This window comes from Gymnodraco acuticeps, unplaced genomic scaffold (assembly GCF_902827175.1).
Source record: "Gymnodraco acuticeps unplaced genomic scaffold, fGymAcu1.1, whole genome shotgun sequence".
NCBI lineage: Eukaryota > Metazoa > Chordata > Actinopteri > Perciformes > Bathydraconidae > Gymnodraco > Gymnodraco acuticeps.
The window spans coordinates 203,779-217,550 of NW_022991350.1; the positions used below are offsets into that span (position 1 = coordinate 203,779).

Below are 13,772 nucleotides of genomic sequence, written 5' to 3' on the forward strand. Positions count from 1 at the left end.
TTCAGTGGCCCAATGGTTTTACAATTACATTAAATCCTAAGTTATAAAGTTATGAGTTTAACCCTTAATACAGTTACACCTACTCAATAAAGCTCTTAGTATTCTACAAATGTTTAAATCAAAGTTAACCCTAGCAGTCAGTTAGTTCAGTTTTAAAGTTTCAGTCAAATGACTTGTCCCAAGTTTCTGTCTGACAGATACTGTAGCGGTTTTGAGATTTAAAAACACAATTCCAGTCAGATCAACTACAGAGCATTTATACAGAGTACACACACTGAAACAGAGAAGTCTAAAAACAGAATGTTACTCACACAATTCTAGAAGTCACCAGTTGTTATCCTGTTAAAATGGAGTTGCACCTACAGGTTAACTAGTTACATTACCTGCAGGAGTCGAATCACGTGCCCCTGCACGTCGTCTGCGTTCAATTAACCCCTTGACTGCCTCACAGTTCTCTGATGTTTTTAATGCTTCCCTGATCTGTAAATTAGAGGTGAACTGTGTTTTTAGTGCGGATGAGCTTATCTCCATGTTTGACTCGACATGTACCCTAATACTGGATTCTGTTGCTCCTTTTACGCTTAGACGCAACAAAGTTCTCTCAGAGCCGTGGCTCAATGACTGTACTCGCGCTCTTAAATGCGCTTGCAGGCGTGCAGAGAGAAAATGGAAAAAGGATAAACTCCACCATGTCTCCTTAGAAATCCTTCGTGCTTGCCTTTCCGTTTATCAGACGGCAGTCAAAGCCAAAACAGAGCACATTTCTCTGTTAATCTCCAAAAACAGCCATAAACCTCAGGTTCTTTTTAATGTCCTCGACTCGATCATTAATCCTTGTGATGCCTCTCCAATTGTGCCATCGACTACTCTCTGCGATACATTTCTTACATTTTTTATTGAAGAAGTATCTGCTCTAAGGCTAGCCTATACTAGTGCTACCCCAGATCCTGCTCCCTTTCTGTGCCCTGTTGTCCTCGACCATTTTGAGCCTGTATCCCTCTCTTCTCTCTCGGATGTAGTAAAGCACCTGCGGCCGACAAACTGCACCTCAGACAGCATTCCCTCTCACTTCCTTAGAGATGTTTTTGAATCAGTTGGAGCAAGTATTTTTTTTGTCCTGGTGCTGTTGGACCTGACAGCTGCCTTTGACACTCTGGATCATAGCATCCTGTTGTCACGGCTTGACAACGGCAGTCCGCAGGCATTACAGGCTCTGCCTTTGCATGGTTCAGGTCCTACCTGACAGACCGTAGCCTCTCAGTGCAGTTAGGTGCCTTCTCCTCTGCCAAAGCCCCTCTTACCTGTGGGGTTCCCCAAGGCTCGATTCTGGGCCCCATCCTTTTTCTACTGTACATACTGCCCCTAGGTTCAATTCTCACAAAACACAACATCCCTTTCCACTGCTACGCCGACGATGTACAGATCTATCTGCCACTCAATTCAAATTTCAACTCATTACAGCTATTGATGAACTGCTTAGCAGAGATCAAATCCTGGCTGAGCCAACATTTCCTCAACGTCAATGAGAGCAAGACTGAGGTTATCTTTTTTGGACCCCGACCTCCAGCCTCCCAGGTTGATATTCTGGGCTCCCTCAAAAATAATATCCTCCCCTCTGTTATGAACCTTGGAGTGACCTTCACTAGCACTTTTAAATTTGATAAACAGGTCAGCAGCGTAGTCAAAACCTGCTTTTTTAAAATACGACTATTGGCTAAGACCAAGTAGTTTTTATCTTTTAAAGACCTAGAAAGGGTTATTAACGCCTTTGTTACCTCGAGGTTGGATTACTGCAACGCTCTATACGTGGGTATGGACCAGGCGTCAATTAAACGCCTACAGCAAGTGCACGTCTACTCACTGGCCATAAAAAGCGTGACCATATCACCCCAATTCTGGCTTCATTGCACTGGCTTCCAGTTCGGTTCAGAATTGATTTTAAACTCCTTTTATTTGTTTTTAAAGCCCTAAATGGGCTGGCTCCTCCGGCCTATGTAGCAGAACCCCTCCATCGCTACACCCCAGCCAGAGCTTTAAGGTCGGCTGACCAGCTGCTGTTGATAGTGCCTAAGACCAGGCTCAAAACCCTAGGGCACCGAGCCTTCGCAGCAGCTGGCCCCAGGCTCTGGAACACTCTTCCCCTCCATGTTGCCCATATAAGCGGAGCACCCCTTTTGTGACGTAGAAAATAATTCAAATCTGGATCAGTTTGTATCAGATCCGTTGCAGCCCCGTTTTTAGAGATTTGGGTATGGAGGAAAATAGAGAGGATTGTGTTTTCTGACACTTGGTGAGTTCCCTGACACACAGGGACACATCTTCATATATAAAAGACGTACAAAAGTGCATTTTGCATGATAGGTCCCCTTTAAATAGAACGGCAGGTTTGGGAGAACGTGATTGGTTTTTAGAGGGACGAGGCTTGTCAAGTGTAATTGTTTCATTGGTGCTCGAGTTGACTGCCTGAACTAGCTCGCAGGCTTCGCCCCAGTTATGTTAACTTGTGGGGTAACTAGTACCTTTACCTACTGGTTAGCAAGTGACCTTCCCTGCAGATTGACTAGTTGTCGGTTGGTTATATAGTTATCTCTATAACTAGCTGTCAGCGGAACAAAACTGACCATGGATATTTTGTCTCCTGGTCTCAGATGGCGGAGGCCCGCGGCGTCCCCCGTGGAAACTATGATGGTCCGGTCCATGATGTCATCATGATGACTGAATTGGTCCCGCCCACCCCGACCACCAGGGGGCCGCCCTGCCCGAAAACCCAGACCAGCCTCCGAAATCTCCACCAATCCGGATTCACGCTGGCAGGTAGAGTAACAGACACACACTCTAACACACACACACACACACACACACACCAACACACACATACACACGCTAACACACACTAACACCCACGCACACTAACACACAAACACGCACTAACACACACACACTAACACACACACACTCACTCACTCACTCACTCATACTAACACACACATACTCACACACACACACTCACACACACACTCACTCACTCATACTCACTCAAACACTCACAGCTGTTCTCCTCTCCACAGGGGGTCAGGTAGACGACCACCTCCCTCTGCGCTCCTACCAGAGAGTCATGGCTCCTCCCGGTGGACGCTCCTCCTTCTCCTCCTTATCTTAGAGAGTGAACAACACACTGAACCCTGCAGTCAGTATACTTCAAGTAGTACTGATTGGACCTCCTGATAGAATACTTCAAAAAGTACTCCTTCCAACTGCTACTTAACCCTTCTGGAGTAGTAATTCAACTAATACTAAATATATATGTAGTACTACATCCTTAAACTAATACTACAACCCTACAAATACTAACAAATCCTACAACAACCTCTCATGTACAGTACATAAGCCGTGTTCACACCGCAGTACTTTTCCCACTTTAGTTCCGATATAGTTCCGAAATGTCGCGTTCACACCAAAAAGAGCCGGAACTAAAATTAGTTCATGAGAACCTTTTCACCCCCTTTTCCGTCCCTGTTAGAGAGCAGGGACTTTCGTGGGAGAAAAAGGTTCCTGTGTCTGATTGGCTGGAAGGATTGCAGACCACGCCCCGTAAAACCCCCAAAAAGTTTTGTGAAGCCGCCATTTCATTTCCTCGCATTAGCATTAGCATTAGCCCAGCGCAGAAACGCAGAGAGAATAACTTATGGCAACACAAAATAAAACATGGGAGCGGTGGAGATGAGGAGGTGTCGGCGTTCTAGCGATTTACTCGGAAGGCTTCAGTAGAAGCTGCTGGGAGTCCCAGCAGCTTCTACTGAAGCCTTCCCCAACTCCGGGGACTTCCGGCCGGGGACTTTGGGTGGCAGTATACGCCGTGAAGTGGTTTGCGGCCTGCCAGTAAACCCAAAGCAGAAGAAGAAGAAGTGACGTCAGCGGCTTCATTTGCCTAATCCTCCCTCAGGGACTTATTCCGGTGTGAACGCGATCTGAACTTAGTTCATGAGAACTAAAGAGTTCACATGAACCTTTGTGGGAAAAGTACTGCGGTGTGAACGCGTCTATTGTAACTGTAGTACTTTAAATACCACTGAACCCAACAACACCTCTACAAATACTGCTACACTCCTCATTAACTGTGTACTGAATCCTACACATACTGTACTTCTACAGCAGTAGTACTCAATCCTACAATAATGGTACTTTAACTAATACTTACAGTTGTTGGTGTCTTTTCTCAAGGCATGCTGTGTGCATGTACTCGTAAAACTGCATCCTGTCCCCTAACCCCACTGTGCTCTGATACATGTAGTAGTAGTAGTAGTAGTAGTAGTAGTAGTAGTAGTAGTAGTAGTAGTAGTAGTAGTAGTAGTAGTAGTAGTAGCAGTAGTAGCAGTAGTAGTAGTAGTAGTAGTAGTAGTAGTAGTAGTAGTAGTAGTAGTAGTAGTAGTAGTAGTATAAGTATTAATAGTATAAGTACCTGAATGAATACTCCCAGTACTCCCTGTTCATCTGGAAACCCAGCGGGTATAAAAGAACTACCAGGATACTGCGTTACTGAGTATTACTGAGTGTTACTGAGTATCACTGAGTATCACTGAGTATTACTGAGTATCACTGAGTATTACTGAGTATTACTGAGTATCCCTGAGTATCACTGAGTATTACTGAGTATTACTGAGTATCCCTGAGTATCACTGAGTATTACTGAGTATCACTGAGTATTACTGAGTGTTACTAATACCTGTTAGTCCTTTATAATATACTACCTGTTTACTTGTATATGATGTTACTAATACTCTGGTACCTCTGCTGCTCTGACCTACTTTTATATATCTATTTTATAATGTTTATACTGAAACTCTTCTGACTGCTGGAACATGAATACCCCCCCCTGTAGGACCTCTGAGCCCTGTATGACCTATGGTGACCCCTGTATGACCTCTGGTGACCCCTGTATGACCTCTGATCCCTGTATGACTCCCCCCCCCCACCCTGAAGGACCTCTGACCCCTGTATGACCTATGGTGACCCCTGTATGACCTCTGATCCCTGTATGACTCCCCCCCCCCCCCCCAAAGGACCTCTGACCCCTGTATGGCCTATGGTGACCCCTGTATGACCTCTGATCCCTGTATGACTCCCCCCCCCATGACGGTTTTGTATCTGCAGCGTCAGAGATCGTAAGCTTCGCCGTCGGCCATGTTGGCTCCAGTGTGTTGCTATGGTAACGCCGTGTCTCTGAAGGGTTTAGTCCTCCAAGACACGTTTCCATGGTGAATCTGGTGTTGTTGTTGTTGTTATTATTGTTTTAGTGTTAACTGAGCTGTATGAATAAACTGTGAAGAAAAACCCATCAGAGTGAGATCTCCTGTTATTGATAAGAAACATAAACAACAACAAGAATAATGTAACGCTGCCCCCCCCCCTGAGAGCACTGCCCCCCCCCCACCTGAGAGCACTGCCCCCCCCCCCCACCTGAGAGCAACTGAGAGCAATGCCCCCCCCCCCCCCCCCCCCACCTGAGAGCACCTGAGAGCACTGCCCCCCCCCCCCCACCTGAGAGCACCTGAGATCACCAGACAACAGGTGAAACTGCACATCATCTCCAGGACGGAGCTGCCCTCCATCTTCTATACTCCCAGCGGCTCAGGAAGAAAGCCCTCAAGATTATCAAAGACCCCCATCACCTCAGACACAAACTGTTCAGTCTGCTGCCGTCTGGCAGGCGCTACCGCAGCATCCGGACTAAAACCACCAGACTCAGAGACAGCATCCGGACTAAAACCACCAGACTCAGGGACAGTTTCAGTACTAAAACCAACAGACTCAGAGACAGCATCCGGACTAAAACCACCAGACTCAGGGACAGTTTCAGTACTAAAACCACCAGACTCAGACACAGCATCCGGACTAAAACCACCAGACTCAGAGACAGCATCCGGACTAAAACCACCAGACTCAGAGACAGTTTCAGGACTAAAACCACCAGACTCAGAGACAGTTTCAGGACTAAAACCACCAGACTCGGAGACAGTTTCAGGACTAAAACCACCAGACTCAGAGACAGTTTCAGATCTAAAACCACCAGACTCAGGAACAGTTTCAGGTCTAAAACCACCAGACTCAGAGACAGTTTCAGGACTAAAACCACCAGACTCAGAGACAGTTTCAGGTCTAAAACCACCAGACTCAGAGACAGCATCCGGACTAAAACCACCAGACTCAGGGACAGTTTCAGGACTAAAACCACCAGACTCAGGGACAGTTTCAGGACTAAAACCACCAGACTCAGAGACAGTTTCAGGACTAAAACCACCAGACTCAGAGACAGTTTCAGGACTAAAACCACCAGACTAAGGGACCGTTTCAGGACTAAAACCACCAGACTCAGGGACAGTTTCAGGACTAAAACCACCAGACTAAGGGACAGCATCCAGACTAAAACCACCAGACTAAGGGACAGTTTCAGGACTAAAACCACCAGACTCAGAGACAGTTTCAGGACTAAAACCACCAGACTCAGGGACAGTTTCAGGACTAAAACCACCAGACTCAGAGACAGTTTCAGGACTAAAACCACCAGACTCAGAGACAGTTTCAGGTCTAAAACCACCAGACTCAGGGACAGTTTCAGGACTAAAACCACCAGACTCAGAGACAGTTTCAGGACTAAAACCACCAGACTCAGGGACAGTTTCAGGACTAAAACCACCAGACTCAGAGACAGTTTCAGGACTAAAACCACCAGACTCAGAGACAGTTTCAGGTCTAAAACCACCAGACTCAGAGACAGTTTCAGGACTAAAACCACCAGACTCAGGAACAGTTTCAGGACTAAAACCACCAGACTCAGAGACAGTTTCAGGACTAAAACCACCAGACTCAGAGACAGTTTCAGGTCTTAAACCACCAGACTCAGAGACAGTTTCAGGACTAAAACCACCAGACTCAGAGACAGTTTCAGGTCTAAAACCACCAGACTCAGGGACAGTTTCAGGTCTAAAACCTCCAGACTCAGAGACAGTTTCAGGACTAAAACCACCAGACTCAGGAACAGTTTCAGGTCTAAAACCACCAGACTCAGAGACAGTTTCAGGTCTAAAACCTCCAGACTCAGAGACAGCTTCAGGACTAAAACCACCAGACTCAGAGACAGTTTCAGGACTAAAACCACCAGACTCAGAGACAGTTTCAGGACTAAAACCACCAGACTCAGGGACAGTTTCAGGACTAAAACCACCAGACTCAGAGACAGTTTCAGGACTAAAACCACCAGACTCAGAGACAGTTTCAGGACTAAAACCACCAGACTCAGAGACGGTTTCAGGTCTTACACCACCAGACTCAGAGACAGTTTCAGGACTAAAACCACCAGACTCAGAGACAGTTTCAGGTCTAAAACCACCAGACTCAGGGACAGTTTCAGGTCTAAAACTTCCAGACTCAGAGACAGTTTCAGGTCTAAAACCACCAGACTCAGAGACAGTTTCAGGACTAAAACCACCAGACTCAGGAACAGTTTCAGGTCTAAATCCACCAGACTCAGAGACAGTTTCAGGTCTAAAACCTCCAGACTCAGAGACAGCTTCAGGACTAAAACAACCAGACTCAGAGACAGTTTCAGGACTAAAACCACCAGACTCAGAGACAGTTTCAGGTCTAAAACCTCCAGACTCAGGAACAGTTTCAGGTCTAAAACCACCAGACTCAGAGACAGTTTCAGGACTAAAACCACCAGACTCAGGGACAGTTTCAGGTCTAAAACCACCAGACTCAGAGACAGTTTCAGGACTAAAACCTCCAGACTCAGAGACAGTTTTAGGTCTAAAACCACCAGACTCAGAGACAGTTTCAGGACTAAAACCACCAGACTCAGAGACAGTTTCAGGACTAAAACCACCAGACTAAGGGACAGTTTCAGGACTAAAACCACCAAACTCAGGGACAGTTTCAGGACTAAAACCACCAGACTAAGGGACATCATCCAGACTAAAACCACCAGACTAAGGGACAGTTTCAGGACTAAAACCACCAGACTCAGAGACAGTTTCAGGACTAAAACCACCAGACTCAGAGACAGTTTCAGGACTAAAACCACCAGACTCAGGAACAGTTTCAGGACTAAAACCACCAGACTAAGGGACAGTTTCAGGACTAAAACCACCAGACTCAGGGACAGTTTCAGGACTAAAACCACCAGACTAAGGGACAGCATCCAGACTGAAACCACCAGACTAAGGGACAGTTTCAGGACTAAAACCACCAGACTCAGAGACAGTTTCAGGACTAAAACCACCAGACTCAGGGACAGTTTCAGGACGAAAACCACCAGACTCAGAGACAGTTTCAGGACTAAAACCACCAGACTCAGAGACAGTTTCAGGTCTAAAACCACCAGACTCAGGGACAGTTTCAGGACTAAAACCACCAGACTCAGAGACAGTTTCAGGACTAAAACCACCAGACTCAGGGACAGTTTCAGGACTAAAACCACTAGACTCAGAGACAGTTTCAGGACTAAAACCACCAGACTCAGAGACAGTTTCAGGTCTAAAACCACCAGACTCAGAGACAGTTTCAGGACTAAAACCACCAGACTCAGGAACAGTTTCAGGACTAAAACCACCAGACTCAGAGACAGTTTCAGGACTAAAACCACCAGACTCAGAGACAGTTTCAGGTCTTAAACCACCAGACTCAGAGACAGTTTCAGGACTAAAACCACCAGACTCAGAGACAGTTTCAGGTCTCAAACCACCAGACTCAGGGACAGTTTCAGGTCTAAAACCTCCAGACTCAGAGACAGTTTCAGGACTAAAACCACCAGACTCAGGAACAGTTTCAGGTCTAAACCACCAGACTCAGAGACAGTTTCAGGTCTAAAACCACCAGACTCAGAGACAGCTTCAGGACTAAAACCACCAGACTCAGAGACAGTTTCAGGACTAAAACCACCAGACTCAGAGACAGTTTCAGGACTAAAACCACCAGACTCAGGGACAGTTTCAGGACTAAAACCACCAGACTCAGGGACAGTTTCAGGACTAAAACCACCAGACTCAGAGACAGTTTCAGGACTAAAACCACCAGACTCAGAGACGGTTTCAGGTCTTAAACCACCAGACTCAGAGACAGTTTCAGGACTAAAACCACCCAGACTCAGAGACAGTTTCAGGTCTAAAACCACCAGACTCAGGGACAGTTTCAGGTCTAAAACTTCCAGACTCAGAGACAGTTTCAGGTCTAAAACCACCAGACTCAGAGACAGTTTCAGGACTAAAACCACCAGACTCAGGAACAGTTTCAGGTCTAAAACCACCAGACTCAGAGACAGTTTCAGGTCTAAAACCTCCAGACTCAGAGACAGCTTCAGGACTAAAACAACCAGACTCAGAGACAGTTTCAGGACTAAAACCACCAGACTCAGAGACAGTTTCAGGTCTAAAACCTCCAGACTCAGGAACAGTTTCAGGTCTAAAACCACCAGACTCAGAGACAGTTTCAGGACTAAAACCACCAGACTCAGGGACAGTTTCAGGTCTAAAACCACCAGACTCAGAGACAGTTTCAGGACTAAAACCTCCAGACTCAGAGACAGTTTTAGGTCTAAAACCACCAGACTCAGAGACAGTTTCAGGACTAAAACCACCAGACTCAGAGACAGTTTCAGGACTAAAACCACCAGACTAAGGGACAGTTTCAGGACTAAAACCACCAAACTCAGGGACAGTTTCAGGACTAAAACCACCAGACTAAGGGACATCATCCAGACTAAAACCACCAGACTAAGGGACAGTTTCAGGACTAAAACCACCAGACTCAGAGACAGTTTCAGGACTAAAACCACCAGACTCAGAGACAGTTTCAGGACTAAAACCACCAGACTCAGGAACAGTTTCAGGACTAAAACCACCAGACTCAGGAACAGTTTCAGGACTAAAACCACCAGACTCAGGGACAGTTTCAGGAATAAAACTACCAGACTCAGAGACAGTTTCAGGACTAAAACCACCAGACTCAGGGACAGTTTCAGGACTAAAACCACCAGACTCAGGGACAGTTTCAGGAATAAAACCACTAGACTCAGGGACAGTTTCAGGACTAAAACCACCAGACTCAGAGACAGTTTCAGGACTTAAACCACCAGACTCAGGGAGAGTTTAAGGACTTAAACCACCAGACTCAGAGACAGTTTCAGGACTAAAACCACCAGACTCAGAGACAGTTTCAGGTATAAAACCACCAGACTCAGAGACAGTTTCAGGTCTAAAACCACCAGACTCAGAGACAGTTTCAGGACTAAAACCACCAGACTCAGAGACAGTTTCAGGACTAAAACCACCAGACTCAGGGACAGTTTCAGGAATAAAACTACCAGACTCAGAGACAGTTTCAGGACTAAAACCACCAGACTCAGGGACAGTTTCAGGACTAAAACCACCAGACTCAGGGACAGTTTCAGGAATAAAACCACTAGACTCAGGGACAGTTTCAGGACTAAAACCACCAGACTCAGAGACAGTTTCAGGACTTAAACCACCAGACTCAGGGAGAGTTTCAGGACTTAAACCACCAGACTCAGAGACAGTTTCAGGACTAAAACCACCAGACTCAGAGACAGTTTCAGGTATAAAACCACCAGACTCAGAGACAGTTTCAGGTCTAAAACCACCAGACTCAGAGACAGTTTCAGGACTAAAACCACCAGACTCAGAGACAGTTTCAGGACTAAAACCACCAGACTAAGGGACAGTTTCAGGACTAAAACCACCAAACTCAGGGACAGTTTCAGGACTAAAACCACCAGACTAAGGGACATCATCCAGACTAAAACCACCAGACTAAGGGACAGTTTCAGGACTAAAACCACCAGACTCAGAGACAGTTTCAGGACTAAAACCACCAGACTAAGGGACAGTTTCAGGACTAAAACCACCAAACTCAGGGACAGTTTCAGGACTAAAACCACCAGACTAAGGGACATCATCCAGACTAAAACCACCAGACTAAGGGACAGTTTCAGGACTAAAACCACCAGACTCAGAGACAGTTTCAGGACTAAAACCACCAGACTCAGAGACAGTTTCAGGACTAAAACCACCAGACTCAGGAACAGTTTCAGGACTAAAACCACCAGACTCAGGAACAGTTTCAGGACTAAAACCACCAGACTCAGGGACAGTTTCAGGACTAAAACCACCAGACTCAGAGACAGTTTCAGGACTAAAACCACCAGACTCAGGGACAGTTTCAGGACTAAAACCACCAGACTCAGGGACAGTTTCAGGAATAAAACCACTAGACTCAGGGACAGTTTCAGGACTAAAACCACCAGACTCAGAGACAGTTTCAGGACTTAAACCACCAGACTCAGGGACAGTTTCAGGACTTAAACCACCAGACTCAGAGACAGTTTCAGGACTAAAACCACCAGACTCAGAGACAGTTTCAGGTATAAAACCACCAGACTCAGAGACAGTTTCAGGTCTAAAACCACCAGACTCAGAGACAGCTTCAGGACTAAAACCACCAGACTCAGAGACAGTTTCAGGACTAAAACCACCAGACTCAGAGACAGTTTCAGGTCTAAAACCACCAGACTCAGGGACAGTTTCAGGTCTAAAACCACCAGACTCAGGGACAGTTTCAGGTCTAAAACCACCAGACTCAGAGACAGTTTCAGGACTAAAACCACCAGACTCAGAGACAGTTTCAGGTCTAAAACCTCCAGACTCAGGAACAGTTTCAGGTCTAAAACCACCAGACTCAGAGACAGTTTCAGGACTAAAACCACCAGACTCAGGGACAGTTTCAGGTCTAAAACCACCAGACTCAGAGACAGTTTCAGGACTAAAACCTCCAGACTCAGAGACAGTTTCAGGTCTAAAACCACCAGACTCAGAGACAGTTTCAGGACTAAAACCACCAGACTCAGAGACAGTTTCAGGTCTAAAACCACCAGACTCAGGGACAGTTTCAGGACTAAAACCACCAGACTCAGGGACAGTTTCAGGACTAAAACCACCAGACTCAGGGACAGTTTCAGGACTAAAACCACCAGACTCAGGGACAGTTTCAGGACTAAAACCACCAGACTAAGGGACAGCATCCAGACTAAAACCACCAGACTAAGGGACAGTTTCAGGACTAAAACCACCGGACTCAGGGACAGTTTCAGGACTAAAACCACCAGACTCAGGGACATTTTCAGGACTAAAACCACCAGACTCAGAGACGGTTTCAGGTCGTAAACCACCAGACTCAGAGACAGTTTCAGGACTAAAACCACCAGACTCAGGGACAGTTTCAGGTCTAAAACCTCCAGACTCAGAGACAGTTTCAGGTCTAAAACCACCAGACTCAGAGACAGTTTCAGGACTAAAACCACCAGACTCAGGAACAGTTTCAGGTCTAAAACCACCAGACTCAGAGACAGTTTCAGTTCTAAAACCTCCAGACTCAGAGACAGCTTCAGGCCTAAAACAACCAGACTCAGAGACAGTTTCAGGACTAAAACCACCAGACTCAGAGACAGTTTCAGGTCTAAAACCTCCAGACTCAGGAACAGTTTCAGGTCTAAAACCACCAGACTCAGAGACAGTTTCAGGACTAAAACCACCAGACTCAGGGACAGTTTCAGTCTAAAACCACCAGACTCAGAGGCAGTTTCAGGACTAAAACCTCCAGACTCAGAGACAGTTTAGGTCTAAAACCACCAGACTCAGAGACAGTTTCAGGACTAAAACCACCAGACTCAGAGACGTTTCAGGACTAAAACCACCAGACTCAGAGACAGTTTCCAGGACTAAAACCACCAGACTAAGGGACAGTTTCAGGACTAAAACCACCAAACTCAGGGACAGTTCAGGACTAAAACCCCATACTAAGGACAGCATCCAGACTAAAAACCACCATACTAAGGGACAGTTTCAGGACTAAAACCACCAGACTCAGAGACAGTTTCAGGACTAAAACCACCAGACTCAGAGACAGTTTCAGGACTAAAACCACCAGACTCAGGAACAGTTTCAGGACTAAAACCACCAGACTCAGGAACAGTTTCAGGACTAAAACCACCAGACTCAGGGACAGTTTCAGGACTAAAACCACCAGACTCAGAGACAGTTTCAGGACTAAAACAACCAGACTCAGGGACAGTTTCAGGACTAAAAACCACCAGACTCAGGGACAGTTTCAGGACTAAAACCACTAGACTCAGGGACAGTTTCAGGACTAAAACCCACCAGACTTCAGAGACAGTTTCAGACTTAAACCACCAGACTCAGGGACAGTTTCAGGACTAAAACCACCAGACTCAGAGACAGTTTCAGGTATAAAACCACCAGACTCAGAGACAGTTTCAGGTCTAAAACCACCAGACTCAGAGACAGCTTCAGGACTAAAACCACCAGACTCAGAGACAGTTTCCAGGACTAAACCACCAGACTCAGAGACAGTTTCAGGTCTAAAACCACCAGACTCAGAGACAGTTTCAGGACTAAAACCACCAGACTCAGGGACATTTTCAGGACTAAAACCACCAGACTCAGAGACAGTTTCAGGTCGTAAACCACCAGACTCAGAGACAGTTTCAGGACTAAAACCACCAGACTCAGGGACATTTTCAGGACTAAAACCACCAGACTCAGAGACAGTTTCAGGACTAAAACCACCAGACTCAGGGACATTTTCAGGACTAAAACCACCAGACTCAGAGACGGTTTCAGGTCGTAAACCACCAGACTCAGAGACAGTTTCAGGACTAAAACCACCAGACTCAGGGACATTTT

The 13,772-nt window shown here is 46.2% G+C and overlaps 1 protein-coding gene across 4 annotated transcripts in view; it reads left to right on the forward strand.

Moving 5' to 3' along the window:
• The window catches only part of dpysl4 (dihydropyrimidinase like 4), a 40,560-nt gene extending 37,019 nt beyond the window's left edge, over positions 1 to 3,541 (forward strand). For 3 of the 4 annotated variants that reach the window (XM_034240623.1, XM_034240624.1, XM_034240622.1), the window contains exons 14-15: positions 2,649 to 2,814; positions 3,069 to 3,540. In XM_034240623.1, coding sequence (XP_034096514.1) covers positions 2,649 to 2,814; positions 3,069 to 3,160 — 258 coding nt within the window. In that variant the 3' untranslated portion in view covers positions 3,161 to 3,540. Of the gene's footprint in view, positions 1 to 2,648; positions 2,815 to 3,068 lie in introns of all 4 variants that reach the window. The other variant, XM_034240621.1, reaches the window with a different exon arrangement.
• The last annotated feature ends 10,231 nt before the right edge of the window (positions 3,542 to 13,772 follow it).